Genomic DNA, 21590 nt, shown 5'->3' with positions numbered 1-21590 from the left:
TCCTACAAATTACGGGTTATTTGTAATGGTAAATTCATTTTTTTTCTTGTATTTCTATTATGAGAAAGCTCTTATTTTACACATATTATAATTATTATTAATAACACAATTCTAAATTCTCAATTAAATAAAAGACTATGTGTCTATATATATACTCCATGATTTTTGACAAATTATTGTTTTTTCATATAGAGTGTGTTTACTTTGGTTGTAAAAATTTTATTGGAAAATGATAGATAATAAAAGATGAGAAAATGTTATAATTTTCTCCATTTTTATCATATGTTTACTAGAGATTAAAATATTAGAAAATGTTTAATTTTACGCCACAGTCTAAAAATAATATTATCCAATATTAGAGAGAAAATGAGCTGCTCGAAAAAAATATTCCACCCTGCCCAAAGAAAATATATCACCCTGCCCGGAGAAGTTATTTATGTTATATAGGTTGTATACATAATACATATATAAATTATATAGATCATATCATATTTATTAGTAATTGATTAGTTACTTTTTTCATACTCTCCATTTCATTATTAGGTATTCAATATAATAGTTCAATATCATCTCAAAATGAATGCGTGTAGCACCAACAAGTGGGCCACACGAAGGTATATCCCGCCGTCGGGGTCCTCAACCTGCTGGACCGTCGCCAAAAATTTATCGCTCGATGCCCCGGCTGACATATGCTTCCCGCCGCAAAATCGTCTGAAGGTCTGTGCCCTCTTCAGATCATGCTCTGCCTTAGGATCAAAATACGATGCCCCGAGCGACAATCTTGTGACGAGGGAAAAATCTCTCAGTGAAAAGCAAATCCTCCTCTCATTGATGTAGAACCAGATGTCCTCATCCTCCTTGCCGTCGCCTCTCATCTTAATATGACGAGAGACAACATGGTGCAATGTCGTGTTGCACTTGGGGCTCGGCGCCCTATCCAACAACATACCAAAGCATCCTGTCAGAATATATTCTCCAATACATCACCCCTAATATCATTTAGTTTCCGCGCTACTGTCTTTAGGTACTTGGTCTTGTAGTACATACTAATCTGAGACTTAATATTGATCTTCTTGGGCCTCCAATAAGGGATAATCTCTTGTTCCAAAATAAAAAATAGCTCAATTTCATTAACCAAAGACACATACCATATTAATAATTTCACAATAACTAGCCTAAAAATAGTGGGGGAATTCCGAAAACCAAACTAGCCGCGGAAAATTAAGCTTAATTATCTCACAACTAGCCGTCGACAATGGCTCGTCGACGACTAGTGGCGTGAGATGAATAATTTTGGGCGGCGAGTGACCTTTCAGGATTCTCCCACTATTTTATGCATGAACATAACAACAAATTTTTTTTTCAAAGTCTAATAGTTTTAAAATATTTATTCAATGTTATGAATTCTGAAAAACATAAAATAATAACCAAATAATGCATTATGAAATCATAAAGCACACGAAAAATTATTCAAAATAACAAAATCCTAAATAAACAATAAGCCGTCAAAATTTATTTTTTTAGAGCACTAGCCGCCGGTTTTCCATGGTCCGCAGCTCGTGCTCTAAAACAATAATTTTGGGCGGCTAGTTGGTTAATGAAGCTTTTTTAATTCTAATTAATATTTATGTAATTTTATTATTCTGAAAAATCTAAAAAAAACGTTATTATTTTATGTGTAATACAATAATGGAACCAAACTAATGTAAACTTCAATTAATTCGAATTATTATCCCTATCAAATTAACATATATAAAAGACCTATATAAACAAATAAATCCACCAAACTAATATAAAGCTCAATTTATCACAAAATATATAATCAATCTTCAATCCTCAATTTTTCATTATTCAACAGAAAGCATATTCTATTGCATAATTAAAACTTGCCATAATCTTTAGCCCACGATAATCCTCAATATTTTCAAATCCTACACAATCTAAAAAATAATTTTAGATTCCTCAATATTATGAAATAGAATAAGCTTTCGTTTTTAAAAAAAAAAAATCTAAAAGATAACTCAGTAAGGCTGATATTGGGCAAATTTAATTATGTTTCTGTAAAGGTAGTCATATATAGTGGATAAATTATTTTTTTTAACCTTTTATTTTATTAAAACTACAATATTGTTATTCATAATTTTTAGCCCACGATAATTTAAACTTTTTGGATATATCATCACGATAGAACTTTCGTACATCAATATCAATCCTAAATCCAACCCAAAATTTATCACGATATTAAATTCTACACACACAAATAACATTTTCGTCAATATAACAATCCTAAATCCAACCCAAAATTTAACATATCACTCAAACTACTATTTAAATAGCATTTTCGTTGACGAGGTTAGAATACTTACTTGGTTTGAAGATGAAGCCATAGCCGTGAATGGTTGTGTTCTAACTCGCTACTTTGGGTTCCTCCAACCTCCAAAAGTTTCTACTTAGTTTGGTACTCATTCAAAACTCGGATAAACACATAGAAAGGAAATCGAAAATGGAAGTTTGTAGCATGTATTTACCTTGATCTCCAATCTTCTTTACCGTTTGTTGCAACTCTCTTTACTGGCACCCCACTCACGAGATTTTTTATCATGCCTAAACGGTTTCTAATTTTTTTAGAATGCAAGTGATTGTAGTCGTTTCGTATCACTGCTATTTAACCTAAATTTAAGTAGTGGGCCCTAACTTCCCTATTTCCCAACCCACTAACATCGATCTCAATAGTAGTAGGAACCCGTGAAGGCAGCTGGACACGGCTTTTGGTCAAACCAGCTGCAATTTTGGCTGCAAAAGTCGTGAGATTCCTTATATTAGGCGTGATTTTGGTTTTCCTGAGAAGGCATGAGATTCCTTTTTGAAAATTGTTATTTATTCCTCCTTTATTATAGATATATATATGCATTAGGTCTTAGTGACAACCGCGTATTAATTACAATAGCCGAAATTAAATAAAAATGAGGATGCGATATAGTATTACATAATTAAATTCAAAAGTTAATATATTACAATGATTTATGTTTGGAAGTACATTTTTATAGTCAAATGTGTAACAAAAAAAAAAAAGGTTTCTACGGCACGTTTGTGTGTTATAAAACATTAATACGTAGACAAAAAAAATTCAAATTTAGGTATATTGTGAACAAAAAAAATTCTGAAGCCAACGGACAAACAAGCCGCCGAGAAACCCAAGGCGCCTGCAGAAGCCGCGCTGTAGGCGCCTTGGGTTTCTCGGCGGCTTGTTTGTCCGTTGGCTTCAAAATAAAAAAAAATTGTTCACAATATACATACATATGAATTTTTTTACCTGAGTATAAATGTTTTATAACATACAAACGTGCCCACATTTTTTCAAACTTAGAGTTTTATTAGGGCTTCAAAGTGACATGACTTTACAATAAATACACATTTATCATATTTTGTACATTTTTTTACTACCTATCTTACACAATTGTACTTATGTAAGAAAAGTGTAATTTTTTTTACTAAAAATCATGCAAATCTATCAACATCAATTGTGTTTTGAGTAGTTTTATAAGATACATTGTATGAATGGGTAGTTTTGTAAGACATATTATCAAAGTGGATACTTTAAATTCCCACCCTTATATTTATATACTTCATCCGTCACAGTTTTTAGTATTCAACTCTTCCTTTTAAATCGTCCCACATTTTAGTATTTATTTTTATTTTTAATAAAAGTAGATGTGACCCTTGCTTTTGTTTAATTATTTTAACACTCATATAAAAGATGATATTTTATTCCACTCATAATACACTCAACCACTTTATTAAAACTCGTATCACTCACAAATGGATGCTAAAAGTTGGGATGAAAAAAGTAATGCATACATGTATCTAATCAATATTTATTCAATTAATTATCTTTATAAGTGAAACAAAATTATCAATGATGTCCATATTATTTTAATTATTAATAAAAGATAAAATACGTAAGTAACTTATTTTTGCTCCCCAACTAAATTAAAATACGCAAACCAGAAACTTGAGAGCGCTTCCTTCCTTCTTTATACTTAAAAACGCCAAAACTGTTTCTCAAGATTCTTCTCATTGCTTAAATGGCGGAGTTAGGGTTTTAGCATTGCCGCTCAAAGTTATTCCAGAAATCTAGTATGGAGTCAGGCGCTTCATTGCTCTGTTACAAGGTCACCCCTTTCAGCTACACTTTCTCGCAGAAAACCCATTTGATTTCTCTCAGACCTTTCAACAAACAGGTTGCGCGCAAGAATTTCTCTCTCAAAACCTCATCCGCCTGCTCTCCTCCCAATTCCTTCAATCTATCGACCTGCAATTCCACTTTTTCATCACTTCCCACATGGAATTCCAAATTCATCCGCCCTCTCCGCTCGCTCAAGTGCTCGTATTCGACTTCGCCGACGCCGGCAGATTCAGATTGGCTGAAACCACTAAAGGATTTCTCCTTTGAATCCCTAAAATCATCCATCGCCCAATTGACGCCCCTCGACATCTGCAAATGGTGTTTAGGGCTCTCCGCGGCGATCGCGGCGTTGAAATGGACGGTGAATCTGCTCCTCAGCCCGTTTTTCTGGATGTACTTCAGCTGGACGTGGCTGTTCTGGCCGTGGGCGGCGGCGATCGCGATGGCCGCCTACGGCCTCTACAGCCTCGGCAGACACCTAAAGGGGGAAGCCACGTTGGTGGAGCAGCTGGGCGTGGTTACATCGGCATTCACGTGGCTGACGCTGGTGCCGCCGGCGCATTTCAACGGCTTCCTGGAAGGCTGGCCTTTCGTCTTCTTCTTCGTCTACCACTACTTCTTCTTCCTCAACGTGAGCGTGCGCAAGCGTCTCTACGGCGACTACTACGCGCGGGATCACGACGCTAAATGGGATATCGCGCTGCCGAATTGGCAGAGGCTTCTGTTCTGCGGCGGAGTGATGGCGGCGCATTGGGCGGCGGCGTTTGAAGGGGTGGAGCTGCATTTGATCCCCGGTGGGTGGAACAATGCGGCGATTTGGGGGTTGATTGGTGTGAGTGTGTTTATGCAGTATCATTCGACGCTGTATCTGGCAAAGTATTCGGAGAAGGTGGTGGTGCCGACGGCGGTGGTGCAGTTTGGGCCTTATAGGGTGGTTCGCCACCCCATTTATGCGTCCACGATGCTGCTGTTTGTGACATATTTTGCGGCGTTGAGAGCTCCGGTGAGTGCTCTGTTGGTGGTGGCGGTGTGCGTGATGTATTATGGGCGGAAGGCGGAGGCGGAGGAGGCGGTGATGGTGGAGGCCTTTGGAGAGAGGTATACAGAGTATGTGAGTAAGGTTCCTTACAAGTTGATTCCTTTTGTTTATTAGTTTACTTTGCTCTTCACTTCAACTAAACATTCATATATTCTTCATTTAGTCTAATGCAAATCGTTTTTATGGAATCTGACTTGTAATTTCGTGTATCATCAAATCCAAACTCATATTCAATACCATATCTATTACTTAGATCTACCTCAAACAATTAATACCCAAATTATTAGAAACCGTGCAAATCTATTTGTTGAAATTGAAATTTTGTGATATTAGAGAAAATTTTCTATGTTGATATTTAGCTTTTAAATAACAAAAACATTGTTCGAAGATACTCGTCCCATTAATCTTGTCCTATTTTTCTTTTTGGATTGTTTTAATAATATTGTCTTATTCTTATTTTTTGTAATGATTTTACACTACAAATAATATGATCTCCTACACTTTTACTACATTAATTTAACTCCCCTACAAACAATATGATCCGACACTTTTACTATATTAAGTTAACTCTTTTTAATAACCGTGTCCATAAGAAATAGAATTACATTATAAATAATATGGTTTCACACATTTACAAACGTTTATTACACTAATTAACTTTCCTTAACAACAATGTGTTTCTATAAATTTGAGTATTAGTTGGTTAAAATCCTTAATTCGAAATAGATTTGAAAAAATAGCGATGGTTTAAAACAGAGTTTGACTATTTAGCTTTTTTGTTCGGATTTGGATGTTGGCACTTGTCATACAAATGTTAGCTCTTCACATGGTCCGAGCAAGCAATACATATATAGAAATGATTCAAAATGACTCCCAAGAAATTTATCGAGTTTCAAATGCTGCACCATCATTTGATTGACTACATTAATTTATACCAAATGAAACATTATGAATTAATCGGAAATTCCACACATGGAATTAATGGCACCGACTTTTTTGAAGAATTAAGGCCTAACATAATCTTAATCATAAAAACAAAAAGCTCTGGCAAATGTTATAAAACTAGAAGAGTAATAATTAGGCACTACATTGTCCTAGCTAAAATCCGCAGTATACAACAATGTGATGCTTGTTAATAATAGCCCCTTCCTCGACCGCGTCCCCTCCAACCTCCTCTACCTCTTCCACCACCTCTCCCCTCGTTTAAACCCTTAAAAGCTCTGTTAACAAGTTGGTTTTGCATACCTCCTGCTCCTCGACCCTTCTTCATTGCATTCGTGCCAGATCCGTTACCAGCATTAGCGGGTCTTTTCTGACTGCAATTCAAAAGGATTAGCTTAAACCATCAAAATTAAAAGTGGAAAAGGAATGTTTCTCGCCATACCCTGCAGCAGCTACTCCACCAGCTGCCGTTGCAGTTTTAGTCGCTTCTTTCCAGGATAAGCTGATCTTCTGGTCCCCAATAAATGAAGGTGCTTTCGAATGCAAAGGCTACATCCAACCACCATAGTTTACAAGAACAAGTTAAGAGGAGTAGGTCGGGGAAAATTGTTCTTCTATCAAGAGCACAGTTTACGTATAGGAAAGAAGAAAACAAATCTATAAAACCCATAACAGTTATAACTATATCCATTCATGCTATTTTTCTTTTGTCGTTACTATTAGAGTTCTATAATCAAGTCAAAAGTGTCGGAGAAAGTCACTCACCTGCGTCATTGCTAGTATATTGTTGCACGTACGAAGCCCAGCTGTAGCATTCTGCTTTTGTTTCTTCTGTAGGATATCCAGAAAAGAAAAAAGGAACGAAGTTAAACCACCTGAACTCTATGAGCCACAGCTAAATCCTAAAACAATTTAAGCGGCTAAGGAGAAACACACAATTGTTTCTTTTTCTTCTTCTGTTTTTGCAGCTGCCATTGCTTTATTGTGCTCCGCCATGCCCTGTGTCAGCTTCTTATTCATTGCCTTGGCTAATTCCTCAGTAGTGCCCAACCTATTTCATCAAAAGAACAAGTCAACTTTCTAAAATTCCACAGTAAAACCATGTTTGGGTGTTCCCTCAAAAAAAAAAAAAAAACCATGTTTGGGTGAACATGAACAATATACCAATTCGCAATTCAAAAATGCATTCTGTAGTCATGAATTACCTCTCGGTAAAATCTTTATATTGTTCTGAAAAATCTTCCCCAAGCCTATCAGAAGGTTGTCCCGTAACAATCTTGTAGCCACAAAGGCTATTCGTGGTATTGGGAGTCTACAGAATCCAATAATATAAGGTACTTGGTTCTATGATATCAAATATGTAAATACAATCAAAATTGAACAGAGATTACAATTTGTACCTTGTGAGCTAAATGGTGAAATGAATACAACAAGCACTCAATGCTTGTAAAATTTATCTCTTCAATCTTTCTCCGGACCATGTATTTCTGTGAGATGTACAGAGCATTCATAAGGTACAGTGAAAAAGGTTCTGACAGCGTATGATCACATAATACAATATCATAGATCAAGTTGCCAAATCCAAGGTTCAGAATCTGTCAGTGGACATACTACCTCCATTTTATGAAAATATTTGTTGATGCAATACCAGGAACATCCAACTTTATTTAACAATCAATACAGAAAACTGATAGTCAATTATAAAGCAGGATTAACTGCTGGTATGTAATGTTAATAGAAGACGGAGTCTATGACAGCGGGCACTTAACAGTCACCATTAGTCTGAAAAGTGAACATAATAAGATGAAAATCAATACAAACAATAGCAAGAATCATGCCACAGAAAAAGATGTGGCATCAAGTCAGCAACCAAGAAGACAAAAACCAATATAACTGACTATCAACAAGGAACAACAGGAGAGGATATAAGCAAAAACTACAACAGACTAAACAGGAATATGCACCTTTTTCACCTACTTCAAATGGAAAATATACCTTTAAAAGTTGCACTATTGATGGAAGAAGCTGTCTTGCCTCTGGTGGTCGAGCATACAACGAACATTCAGCAAGATTCTTGAGCAGGTCCAATTTTCTTTCATCAGGAAGCTGATGGAGGAAAAGTAAAAAGATACAAGAGAAACCTAAATCAAATTCCAAATATAAGAAATTGATAAATTGGAAATTATAGAGAAACATAATACTGAGAAATGTAACTACTTAATAACTGCCCTATTGTTAGTAAAAGTTACTCCACGTCATTTTCAAGTTAAACAAAGCTGAAAAAGACAGAAAAAGATGGAATGACATTTGAAGGCACAAAAAGGCTAGATATTCATAGAACTAAGAAATCTTACAAATCATAATATCTGTAGTACACAAACCAGAAAGCCAAAAAAAGAGAAGATTCCGAAAAATGGAAATAATAAAGGGCAGGGCATTCTATCTAATACAAAAAAATCAGGGATTCCAAAGCCGAGGTGAATTTGACTAGGGATGGACATCATGAAACATCAAGGATAACAAAAGACACCCGATCAGACGCTGCTAGCGAAATATTTTGAATATGACTCAACATTAAGAATAGTAGGTAGTAATTAGTTTGAGCATTACCTTGTCAAAAACAGGGATGATTTGCTTAGTCAAATAATTGAAGAACTTGCTACTTGAAGCACCCCTCTGAAATCATATATATGCTGATGTCAACATATGTTGATAGAATCTACAATTCTCCAAAAATTAGATTTGTGTGTACCATAAAAAACGGAAGGGCCATCTGTAGGCAGGATATGAATCGATCAATGTGATCACTGTCTGATACCTGCAAACAAACATGGAAAGGCGGAATCAAATATCACAATATACATTCCCAGTACTATTTCCACAACAATATGGACCACCATTTTTATGTGAAGGCATAAATAATTACTAGGAACTAGGAAGGTATCTGCATGGGATGTGGTAACAAATTAGAAAAGCAATAAGAGACCACAATTTGCATTATAGAAATAATATTGACACTATATAAATTTTTGGAACAGTAAACATCAGGATTTTTTTAGATGCGTATCTGGAAAATGCGATTCTGATAGTGCCCTTTGGTAATGGGAACAGAAACAGAAATAAAGCAATAATAAACAACAACAACAACAACAACAATAATAATAATAATAATAATAATAAAATTATTATTTTAACATAATGATGATCCTGCAATATGGAGGAGGTCACACTATTCTTTTCTTTTTATTTTTCTATTTTTATAATAAAAACAAAATATTTTATGGAATTGTCAACTAAATAAAACCTAACAAAGTGACCTAGATATCAACACCAAAGCAAAACAAAGGAATTCATAGGCTAGAGCCTAGAGTAATCGCAATCAATATCTGATACAAACAAATGCCTAATCATTATACTTTTGGATCCTAAAGCTACGTTTATTTTGATTATACTCAACATTCAATGCCAAGCTCCTCAATATCATCAAAGATTCTTCTATTCCTCTTCAACCAAATAGACCAATATATATGGCAGAAAGAATCAACACAAAAACAGATCTCAACATACATTAAACTGAGCATCAAGATCAGCCTGGCCTTCAATAATCTCAACAAGCTCTTGAACACGCTCCACAGGAGCATTCTTCCCGAACATGGTCAAGCTTTTCAAGAAGTCAATGAACAATTTAAACTCAGCAGCTGTTACATCTTGCATATTCTGACACAGGAAGACATCAGAATTATGTTCAGGTGTAAGTAAAATGGAATTTCAGCCATATGCATAGCCGCCACGAAGAGAAAAATGGTCTGCACACTATTGACATTCGAAAGTCATAAATTTGATCAGATATCAGATGATATGAATGTATACCTGCTTTACCAAATTAGTTATATGCCTCTCCATTTCATCTTTCGGTTTCAACAACTCTTCTTTAAGAGAGAACACCTGAAAAATGTACACTCCTATAATGTAGGACTAGCCGTCCATAAATTATTTAAGATGAAGAATCATTCATAAAATTATAAATGCCTCACCTTATCTCTAATAAAGCAAAGAACCTTCTCACGAATGCTCTCACAAGCAGTGATATCCTCCGCACTTCGATCATCAGTGCTACCAATGTGCTTAAACAAAGCTGTTAAAGAAGCTGCAACAAATAAACTCAAACAGCTTCAGAATTTGCAGTCTGTGAGCACACAGGTGCACTAAATGTAGCCATAGTTTAGATGTCTAGTTTATAAAGTACATACACACAAGAGATAAGCATATCAGGAGAATATTTTAGAGGACTTATGCTGATGAAAGGAAAATATAAGAGGTCCATGTAGATTAACGGAGTCCTAACAAGGCGGCTGACACATTTATCTCCTTCTGACAGATTGAAACCCTTCTAATTCTTTCCCATTCATTACCAAAACATTTTGAAATTTGTGCATACAACATAACAGAAGTTTCAAGAAGACTGACTTCATGCACGCACCCACATTGACATGTCCCGACTCCAGGCCCGCCCTCCCCACAAATACAGGAATTATAAAAGAAACATGATTCTTATCTGCAACTTAAGCTCATAGGACACATCTTGGCATCAGCTCTTTCACATGTTAATCCGCCCTACTATTTGAAATTCCTCTTCATTGCAACTCCATTTGAGGTCCAAATGAGAATAATAAGTGACTACATGCGTTTGGCTACTGAAATCACATACTTTCAGCATAGCAGATAAAGGGAATTCAATAGGGCAGTCCACGGGTCGGGTTGGGTACCCTACCCGAATTTTTCGGGTACCCATCCCCAAGAATCACCCAAAATCCCACCCAAACTCACCCATAAATTCATGTAGGATAGCCAACCCGGGTATTAGGCCAGGGTAGCTGAAATACCTGCCTCCTTAAAAAAATCTACTGTTCCTTGTTCACGCACTATTCACCAAATCTTCTATAAGAAAATTTCTAATCACTGTGCCCTAAACCCTACACTGACATAACTGCATTGTTCACCAATTTATATAAAACAAAATATTCTTTTTAATTGAATCAACTATCCACCTGTAACTAAATCAACGCTAGGGGTGGCTTGGTTGAAGAGGAAGGCTGGGCGCGGCCACGCGGTGCTGTATTCAATCTGCTGCAGTGCAGCCTGCTACTGCTTTGGGCCGGAAGCAGCGGGCGGTGGAGGCAGCAAGAGAGTGACCGGAGGAGGGAGAGCGCCGGAGCATGAGTGAGAATTGAGGGAGGGCGTCAGAAGAAGTTCAGAATGGGGAGGGGGACGGGTTAGGATGTTTGGTTGAAAAGTTTTCAATTACTAATATAATACTCCATCCATTAAGAACTTCCTATGAAAGAATGACACGAATTTTAAGAAAAAGTTGTTGAGTGTGGAGAAAAAGTTGTTGAGTATATTGGGAGTGGTGAAAATGTATTGTAATTAGTATTGGGAGTGGTGAAAAGATGAAAAGTAAGGGTAAATGAAGTACTCCCTCCGTCCCATTTGTATTGGCCCCTTACTTTTGGGCACGGAGATTAAGAAAGCCTTTATTTATGAGTTAAGTATGTGGAGTGCTTTATTTTTGCCCATTTTTGCTTTTTTAAGAAAGGGGCCAATACAATTGGGACAGCCCAAAATGGCAAGGGGGCAATACAAATGGGACGGAGGGAGTATTATAAGTGGTGGGTATAGTCCAAAAATGGGTAGGAAGGTGGATGTCCCAAAAAGGAAAAGTAGGAAGTTCTTTCATAGACAACGGGAGTATGAATTAATTAAAATAAACAAAAAACCCAAAACAATTCGGGTATGGGTAAACCCGACTACTCATCGAGTGGACCCGAGAACATGGCAGCTATGTTGCTCGGACTGGTGTCGGACACGGGTGCGGGGATATGTGTCAGACTCTTAATTTTTCTAAATTTAGGATACGTGGACACGGCTAAAAAGGATCTGAAAATAGTACACGGGTGCGGGGATACGTTTGATAAAATATATATAAAATTATACTAGAATATCTTAATATTTAATAGAATATTTGATGCATAAATATATATATATATATATATATATATATAGATTAAAATTTTAATATTAATTGTGGTGGGGAAAGTCGAAAACTTTAAAAAGCATGAAAAACCAAATATTCAAATTAATTTGAATTACTATTTACAGCAGTACTCCACACTAATTTGCCTCATAATGCATGGGAAATTAAAATAATCAATTAGTATCCAGCTGTAATCAGCTCCACAGTCCACATTCATTTCCCTTATTCATCTTCTTCGCTACAAGTCTTCTTTTTCTTCCCCACAATCTATGTTGCAGAGGAAAAAACTTCATCGTCTCCTTCTTTCCACTGCCGAGTCTGCACGAAGTATGAAGAACCCGGTGCATATCCCGCACCCGGATCCATGTCGTACCCGACGGACACGGATACTCTCATTTTTGGAGAGTCCGAGCTACATAGCATGGCAGATATTATACCAGATCCCGACCCACATCCCAATTTTACCAGGTAGCAGATACCCGATGCCTGCTTCAGGATTTAACACCCCTAGAATTCAATACTACTGTACTCGACAATCTTTGAGCCATCTACAGCAATTTGAGAAGATTTTCCAACTACTTGCCACCTAATAGCTAGCTTGTCTAATAAAGTTCGGCTCCAGTGCCTTTCCAGTGGCAAACACATTTGATTAACAAACGAGATTTCATAATTGACTCTAACACAGCAACAAGTGTGCTGGCAATGACCCTCCGCGACAAACTCACCAGTTTCACCAGAAACTATCAATGGTCCATGTCCCAAGAAGTTACACCACACCCTATTAGACTTCTAAACTCAAGAAACTAGAGGACGAAGTGAAAGAAGCAATTTTTGTGTAAATGTAATGGCAAGGGTAGACCACCAATCCAGATACAACTAAAGCCTTTTCCATGATATTATAACTTTTTGGAATATGTCTAGAAAGCAGCTGTGACAGATTATAGTTCTGGGAACTGATCATATATGTAAGATTATGAAAGCGCCAAGTACAGACAGCAAATTTCTTTAAATGCTAAGTTATTTGGGTTAAAACGTAAGAACGTTTATCATACAAGATTAACCACTGTTAATATTAGAGATGAAGGCACACAAGGTGTCGGCACTCGGCATATGCTTCACTTGCACAGAGAGAGCAAGCCAGGTGCTTTTCTTAGCCAAGGAAGATGCCGTAAATAAAATGCATGCCTTAGTTTCAGCCGCTTTTTTAATCACAGCTCTAAAAATGAACTGAAGGGAAAAAGATGATGAAAATGAATAATTCACATACTTTTCCTTATATGAAAATCCTGTAGGGGTCTATCTTATCTGAAAAGGAAAATATGTACTTCTAAGAACAAACAAATCCACAAAGTAAAAATGTTTGAACAATCGAATAGTTAAAAGTACAAAAATTTAGGCTTTCCAAGTCCAAGTATACTTCCAACAGATGTCGTCAAGCTTTAGATGATTCAGCCAAAAAATTAAGGAAGAACTGAAAGTGCAATTTATTTAAAACTAATAAGCGATTTATCAGCTTACTCTTAACATCCTGTCGCAACAGAGACATAATTGCTTTGTGCACTGCATCACGCTCCACGTTATCCCCTAGTCATAACCAACAACGATACTTCATTAAAATTAAAGAGCCAACATAACTTTGCTAAAGAACCACAATAAGGCATCAAAGACCTAAATTACCAGCAACAAGAAGTTGGGCAAGGATGTCAACAATTTTTGCCAGATGTTCGGGTGTATCCTTGCAGAATAGAGGAAGCCCACGAATAGCTTGTACACGCACCTTCAGCAAGTAAGCAAAAGAAAAAAGTCAATATCTCTTAAATGCATGTCTGATGTCTTGAAGATGTAAGACATCTGCCTACTCAAATTCAGCATACGTAAGGTGTAGAAAGCACAAGACTAAAATGCCGTTGACATATGAAAAATTGATGTTTCAAACATGATAGTGGCAAGACACATGGGAAAATGAAAGGAAATAAAGAAATCAAATACATGAATTTCCATTCTAATCTCAAGTATTTATTATATCAATTACAAATCAAGAATTCTCTTTGATGGAGCAAATTTAGGCTATTTAGCACAGAAAGACATCTTATGACAGCATTTCTTGAAGAACTAGTACCTCTTTCCATTCCCTCCATGAAACCCTCCAGAGAAAGCATCGGGAATTGGGGAATGAAATATGAAATGAAGAGAAAATATGCATTTCTTGAGCAACTTTAAAACATTAGATAAGCAATTCATAAAATACCGGCAAAGTGATGCTTTTTCTCCGAACTTCAACATAAAAATACAATTCAAGGCCTTCATATTTCATATCTGAGGAAATGCATCTGAATCCATGTATTGAAGTAACTATATTGTGTCGCGTGAATTCCAATATGTGCCACAAATGGAAGTACGAGCCACTATACTTGCAAAATTCTACAGAAAAAAACGTAAATCACTTACACCAAGCTCCTCATCCTCGCACAAATACAGATGCTGGTCCAGAGCTTGCTCGGCGAGCTCAGGGAAATACTTGAAAAACTTAGGTATCATTTGTGCCGACAACTGCTTCGCCTTCACACTGCCATTCGCAGCAGCAAGTATCCCCTCGTAATCCTTCCGATTCTGCTCCCAAAATCGAAACATAAACACAACAAATTGAGAATCTCCCCATCTCTACCTCCAGAACGACCAACCAAAAGCTCGAACCCACGGAAAACTCGAAATACGCCGACTAACCTGGGACTTGTCTTTGGCTTCATTCAGTCTTTCACCGTACTCGTAGAGCTTCTCGATGTCTCCGATATCTTCGGTCGCTTCAGCCATGACTTTAATTCGAAGGTTGCAAAACCAAGAATTTGTGCGTGTGTTGTTTGCGGAAAATGGGATTAGGGTTTTGAAGTTGAAGGAGGGAACGTCTGAGTGTGATTTTAGTTTTGAAGAAGATGGAAAACGCTCGAAATTTACTCCATCTTTTATACCCTCACCTATTTTAAACTCATCAAAAATTTAGAAGGACTATTTTTTAATTTTTTTAAAATTTTGACGAATTTAAGATATGTAACAAAAAAATACTTTTATATTGCATCAATATATGTTTCATAATTGTATGGGATTGTAGGGCTAGCGGTGGAGTGATATTTGCATAAGATCGAAAATTTTGGGTAAATCCATCATGATTTGATTTTTAATTTTTTTTTTGTTTAATTATTATCATATTATATAAATATATATATTCTATGGGATAATTTTTAAGTTAAAAAAATATTTAAAACTACTTTATCAAATTTATATAAATATAAATGAGTTTTAAATTCATATTCTTTAATTGATTAAAATATTAGTATAAGAAAATACTCCCTCCGTCCACAAAGAATGTGTGGTGGAGTGGAGGGCATGAATTTTAATAAAATAGTTAAAGATATGATAATAGTGTTAAAATGGTTGGGTCCACAAAATTGTAAAAGTAAATGGTGTATTTTGTAAATATTAAGTGTGAATTAGGTTTAAAGTATAAATGGGATTAACAAAAAGAGTAGATTTTGAAAATAGCCACTTCGAAATAGTAAATTTAAAAATTGGCCACTAAAAAAAAAATGGTCATACCTATCATTTTACCCTTGCATATAAAAAATTTTATAAATTATCCGCGCATTCACACCTAGTCGAATTCACAACCAACATTCATTTTGGTTGTGAATTCAAGTAGTCGTGAATTTGAGTTTTAAAGTTTGAATTCACAACTAAAAATAGTGTTAGTTGTGAATTCAAGTTTTAAAGCGTGAATTCACTCCTATAAAAAAATATTGTTAGTCCTTAATTCAAGTTTAAAAGCGTGAATTCACAACTAGAATTATTAGGGCTGGGAAGATAGGGTTCGGGTATAGGGTACCTGATTACCCGACCCGAAAAAATAGGGTATCGGGTACCCTATACTCGAAAAATTCGGTGTCGGGTTCGGTATCGGGTATTCTGGGTACTAAAAAATCGGGTATTCGGGTATACCCAATCCGATTAAAAATAAGGGAGAATTTGAAATTTTAATTTTTATTTTTAGGGCCCCTAGTTCAGTAGTTCTGTTCTGGTTCATTTCAGCCCTACTCACTCGTCATTCTCAGTCTCTCACTCCCGTCGTCGTTCCTTCACTCCCTCCCGCCGCGGTCGCACTGCTCCAACCTTCACGCGGCCACGCACGCCTCCGCACCTGAGCGGCGACCCCATCGCCGATCTCCCCCACGGGACCACTTACCACTGCGCAGCCGCGCAGCAGCAGTCTCGAGTCGCCTCCACCGGTCCACCGCGCAACAGCAGTCTCTAATCGCCAGCGCCGCCTCCTAGCTCCGACAGTAGGAGTCCTGTTCGATTTGCCCCTCTGCACCCATCGACGGCCACCACCAGAATAAACCCCCAGTGTTCCGCTGCCCTCCCTTCCACCACGACGCCATCGAGAAGTTGTCGTGCCGCCCTCCGGCATGTTCTTTTCGTCATCTGCTTCTTCTCCCACAGCAGTAGCGCCGTGCCGCCTCCGAGCTCTGACCACCGGCATTTCTGGACAAGCATTTTGATTTTTGGGCATCTATATTTGTTGGGAACTTAATGAAATATCATAATCCTTGTTTTGATGATACCAAAATCAATAGGTTTCTTTTGTAATATACTAGAACTGTTTAAACTCAAGTGTTAGAGTTCTTTTTCTAGTTTAGTTGCGGTTCTGAAGACTGAAGGCTGAAGAACGAAGGACTGAAGACTGAAGCATCAGTCGAAGAATCAGTTTTGACTGATTACTTAATGCGAGCCACGTGGAATCAGCAAACTGATACTAAAGTCAAGTATCAGCTAAACATTCTTCCTCGGACTGAACCTCCAACGTTCTCCAGAAGTACAGTCGCATTAAATGCAGAGATCTCAGGATCGTCCTTTCTCTGCAGAGGCCATTCCTTTTTGGTGATTGACTTTTTAGAGATGTCGCATCTCCTGCTCTTCAAAGTAGTCGTTCTCACCAAACAAGGAACCTCGAAGATTGAAGCCTCAGCCCAAGTTCGAATTACTCTCTAACGGAAGAAATCTTGAAGACATTCTCCGCCAACGGATCTATTCAAGACTTCTCTTATAAATAGCGCTCGAGGATCACTTTAATCTTCACCGATTCAACAACATAAGCTGAAACACTGTCAAAATCTTTACTCAGCTCAGAGCCTAATCTCTCCAAAGTTTGAATCGAAGAAGAGAATCCCAAAGCCAAATATTAGTCACTGTTGATTACACATATTCTCTTAGACCTTAGGCAAACCTTGTTTACCCAAAGCCTAGGTCAAACTAACTACAAAGAACTTGTTCTTTGAAGTTTAGTTGGCAAGTTTTCAAACCTCTCTTCAACCGACCGAATTGAGTGTTTGCGTGAAAAAAGAGTTCAGACAGGTGTTCTTTCTCCATGAGGTCCTAGTACCCAGTGTGAGTGCTAGGAGTGAGAAATCCAACAAGGTGTGTTGGTACTGAAGATTGGATCTTCAGTTGTTTCGATTGTGTGCACCCGCAAGCACACGTTCAGGTTTGTTGTGCACCCGTAAGCACGAGCATCGGTTTGCAGTGCACCCATAAGTACTTGCCAGTGAAGTTGTTGGTCTGATCAACCGACCGTGGATATAGGAAGTGTTTTCCGAACCACGTAAAAATCTCTGTGTTATTTACAGCTTTCAGTATTTACTTTCTTACTTGTGTTCTTCCCTTCGAAAACTGAAAACTGATTAATAGCAAAGAGAAACCTAAAGACTGACAATGTGCTTAACTCACAGGCTATTGCGAAACAAAAGTTTTCTGCTGTGTGTGTTATCAGTCTAACTGATCTATCTTCTGATAGTCAGCAAGATTCATAACATCTCTGTTTATCAAACTCGACTGAAGTCTTATGTGTATCAGTTAAGGTCTTTGACTTAACTGATAACTCCTTACTGAAGAGTATTCAGTATCAGTCGTCAACTCTGTTTTGGTCAAAACTCTTTTTAGTAAAACAGGTTGTGTGAGTTTGTGTTTGACGTTTCGTTTTGACTCCTGTGAAAGTCAAAAATAGCCTATAGGTGTATTCCCCTCCCCCCATACACCTATTCGAGACCCTCCGAACCTAATAATATTGGACAAACATTTTCGGGTAATTCGGGAAAGCTATTAGCTTGAATACCCGATTAATCTGGCAGCTGAATTCCAATTCAAACAGCTCGGGTAATTTAGGGTACCCGAATACCCGATTCGGGTACCTGAATCGGGTATTAAGGAACCCGATTCGGGATCGGGTACTATTTTTTATCGATTTTTGGGTTCGGGTACCCAATTTCTTCAGGTAGGGTACCCGAACTCGACCCGATTTCCACCCCTAAGAATTATTATTTGTCGTGAATTCAAGTTTTAAAATTCAAATTCACGACTACTTGAATTCATAACTATCAATAGAGTTGGTTGTAAATTATAGATTTAAAACTCGAATTCAAATAACACAAGTCATTCAGTTGTGAATTCATCAAACTGATTGTGAATTCTAATTTTAAAACTTATTCACAACAAAAATAATTAGTTGTAAATTCGAAATTTAAAACTCGAATTCACAACCAACATTAACGATTAAGTTGTGAATCCATCGAGCTGGTTCTGAATTCTAGTTTTAATTATGAATTCATAGTTTTAGTTGTGAATTCAAGAACATTAAATTGTGAATTCATAGATCTGGTCGTAAATTCAATAACACTAAATTGTGAATTCATAGATCTGGTTGTGAATTCAATAAATCCTTCAGCCACAAAAAGTCATCCAAAAGGTTATTATTACACACACACACACACACACACACATATATATATATATATATATATATATGTATAGGGTTGGCTTCAATAAAAACAGCCCCCTATATAGAGAAAGAAGACAGATTCTAGTTCGTTAGATTAGTCTTGATCAAGGGTTCATATTAGAAGTTAATATAATTAATATAATCATTTCTGGCATTAAGTTTACATATATTTCGTTCGTAAGGTTAATTAGGTAAAAATACAATGAACGAAAATTGGTCAGATTCATAATATCCCTAAAATTACTCATGTTCCGAATCTGTAGCAAATCTTGGTTCGTTTCAATGGGATATGATTATAGGTATCTGTTTATTTTGTATATTGTCACAGATAATCATAGGTTATTGAGTATTTGTGTTGTTCCCGCCGTCGACGAATTGTGGTCCATTATCGGCAGTCGCCGATTAGTGAAGGCCAGTAATTTATTGTTTATCAAGAGCTTGTTCGTATGAATCGTCGCTGATCAGATTATGCATTGAATTGATTATTGTATATGATATGTTCGAACAATGTGAACATACTTGACTATGAACATATCATAAAGGTTTTATGTTGCTGAACTTTGTAGTTACAGACCATTGAACATTATTGTAATACATTGAATATCAGCATATGTCTCGTATTATTTTGTTCATCCAACAGTAAGAGTTTATTGTATTTATCATAATGGTTTGATATATTTCCTGACCATGTTTATACAAGTAAGTAGTTATGTTCGAACAATTTGAATATTTTCACTTTATATAAAAATTCCGTTCGAAACATTTTGGTTCATGTTCGTTGGAATTAGTAGATATGTTCTTAAATCTATTTAAGAACTTGCTAGTTTTAAAGTTCATTCAGCCGTAAGAGTTTATTTTAATTGACATAATGAGTTTGATACATTTGCCGATCTTGTTCAATGAAATAAGTAGTTATGCTCTATCACTGTGTACATGTTCATTTGATACAAAAATCAAGTTCGATACATTTTTCGTTCATGTTCCTTCAAATAATTGGTTATGTTCGAATTTGTAAAAGAATATAATAATGTATCTAACGGTTCATATCGACCAAATCTTCCATAATAACAAAAGATTTTATTGTGTGTAATTAACGTAAACTACGGTTATTATAATTAGGAAAATACCAACATATCCTTTTGCCTATATAATACCGCATGTCGTTATATTAAATCACAACCATCAGATTTCCTATATCCAACGAACGAGATCATGTCTCATTTCTCCGCCATGTTTCCATAAAACTTTGCCATATATATATATATATATATATATATATATATAGGGGAGGGCTACGGTAAAAACACTTCTTAAAATATAAATATAAACGTTTTTTAATGTACGAATTTTATCCAACATGGTTACGAATTCATCAAACATGGTTACGAATTGTGAAAAATAATTCTTTGCTACCTTTGGGATTCGAACCCAGGACCACGAATTCATCCAACAGGGTTACGAATCAACCGTAGATCTTGATGATCTAAGGGCTGAAAATCATTTATATTTTATACACTTAAGAGTGTTTTTATTCTAGCCCTCCCCTATATATATATATATATATATATATATATATATATATATATATAGAGAGAGAGAGAGAGAGAGAGATGAAGAAGAACTCGAGATTGCCAATTAAATCAAGGTAAAAGCTCATTTCTCGAAATTCGAATTCCAATTGCATGATTATGAATCCAAATCACCATTTCAACTCAACCGTCTTACATAATATCTTTTAGTTAGTTTGTGAAAGGAAATGAGGATCGAACCCCAATTTCCTACTCTCACATAAGTGATAAATGCCAACCAATACACTAAACTACAAGGTTGGGGTTTGAATCTAAATCACCATAAAACTAAAAAAAATAGCAGTAGATGAAATTCACCTTTAAACCTGCTGCCCCACCACCATAGCTTTCGGATTGAACCGCATGCATCACCTTCCCCACCATTCACAAATAACATAAATGCTATAGTTTCCTAACTATTGAGAGAGAGAAAGAGAGAGTAGAGAGAGAGATCATACAGATAGAAAGAGGAAAGAGAGATTTTGTGTGAAGATTCTTTCTGGCGCTCGTTAAACTTAGTTCCGTGTCACCAGAATATTAGAAATCAAAAGCGTTCGAATATTTGGCTTTTTGTACACCCTGATGTTTCTACTAGTTTTGTTTTTTCTTCTGAGTAGATGGTGGTTGTGAATTGTCGTTGGACGCGTTACAGGTTTTCGGTGGCGATTGTTCATAGTTCAAATGATTATTTACAACGGCGTCAACTTTGGAGTGACATTCTTAGCTTGAATACGGATCCTATTATCGTTGTTGGTGATTTTAATGCTGTTAAGAGCGCTCATGAGCGTAGCAGTGACTGTCGTCCGAACGCGGCTTCTTGTCAGGATTTTCGTGATTTTATCTCGAGTTCTAGATTGATTGAATCTCCTACGGTGGGTCTCAAGTTTACGTGGTCGGGTCGGAAATTCATGCCTTCTCATGTGGAGTCTCTTCTGGATAGGGTGCTTTATTCAGACAACTTTGCTGCTTTTTGGAGCTCTTGTTTTACTCAAAACCTT

At 36.6% G+C, this 21590-nt stretch overlaps 2 protein-coding genes and 1 long non-coding RNA gene across 3 annotated transcripts; 1 reads left to right on the top strand and 2 right to left on the bottom strand.

The window, feature by feature from the left end:
• Positions 1-197: 197 nt before the first annotated feature.
• On the bottom strand, positions 198-2626 carry LOC131012032 (uncharacterized). Its single transcript, XR_009097169.1, has 3 exons — positions 2529-2626; positions 2367-2427; positions 198-933 (listed from the first exon to the last, which is right to left on the bottom strand). It is a non-coding gene; the product is annotated as an uncharacterized LOC131012032 (long non-coding RNA).
• A 1337-nt stretch (positions 2627-3963) lies between these two features.
• On the top strand, positions 3964-5413 carry LOC131012031 (uncharacterized). The gene has a single exon (XM_057939940.1). The coding sequence runs from the start codon at positions 4140-4142 to the stop codon at positions 5337-5339; it is 1200 nt and encodes a 399-aa protein (XP_057795923.1). The 5' UTR covers positions 3964-4139; the 3' UTR covers positions 5340-5413.
• Positions 5414-6082: 669 nt separating this feature from the next.
• Positions 6083-15292, bottom strand: LOC131012030 (apoptosis inhibitor 5-like protein API5). The gene is made up of 16 exons (XM_057939939.1): positions 14926-15292; positions 14650-14811; positions 13879-13978; positions 13720-13785; positions 10202-10314; positions 10038-10112; positions 9735-9884; positions 8920-8985; positions 8778-8843; positions 8163-8273; positions 7568-7654; positions 7373-7479; positions 7104-7218; positions 6933-6998; positions 6610-6716; positions 6083-6541 (listed from the first exon to the last, which is right to left on the bottom strand). The coding sequence occupies exons 1-16, from the start codon at positions 15010-15012 to the stop codon at positions 6358-6360; spliced, it is 1662 nt and encodes a 553-aa protein (XP_057795922.1). The 5' UTR covers positions 15013-15292; the 3' UTR covers positions 6083-6357.
• Positions 15293-21590: the final 6298 nt, after the last annotated feature.

This window comes from Salvia miltiorrhiza, chromosome 2 (genome assembly GCF_028751815.1).
Source record: "Salvia miltiorrhiza cultivar Shanhuang (shh) chromosome 2, IMPLAD_Smil_shh, whole genome shotgun sequence".
NCBI classification, from domain to species: domain Eukaryota; kingdom Viridiplantae; phylum Streptophyta; class Magnoliopsida; order Lamiales; family Lamiaceae; genus Salvia; species Salvia miltiorrhiza.
The sequence above is the reverse complement of the archived record's forward strand: the minus strand, read 5'-3'. Positions and strand labels throughout refer to the sequence as shown.

Coding starts and splice junctions, on each gene's coding strand:
- LOC131012030 (XM_057939939.1), bottom strand. CDS start 15,012: ATGGCTGAAGCGACCGAAGATATCGGAGACATCGAGAAGCTCTACGAG. Junction 14,812..14,925: donor AAGCCAAAGACAAGTCCCAG/GTTAGTCGGCGT, acceptor TTTTGGGAGCAG/AATCGGAAGGATTACGAGGG. Junction 10,315..13,719: donor GTTGCGACAGGATGTTAAGA/GTAAGCTGATAA, acceptor TATTTGTTGCAG/CTTCTTTAACAGCTTTGTTT.
- LOC131012031 (XM_057939940.1), top strand. CDS start 4,140: ATGGAGTCAGGCGCTTCATTGCTCTGTTACAAGGTCACCCCTTTCAGC.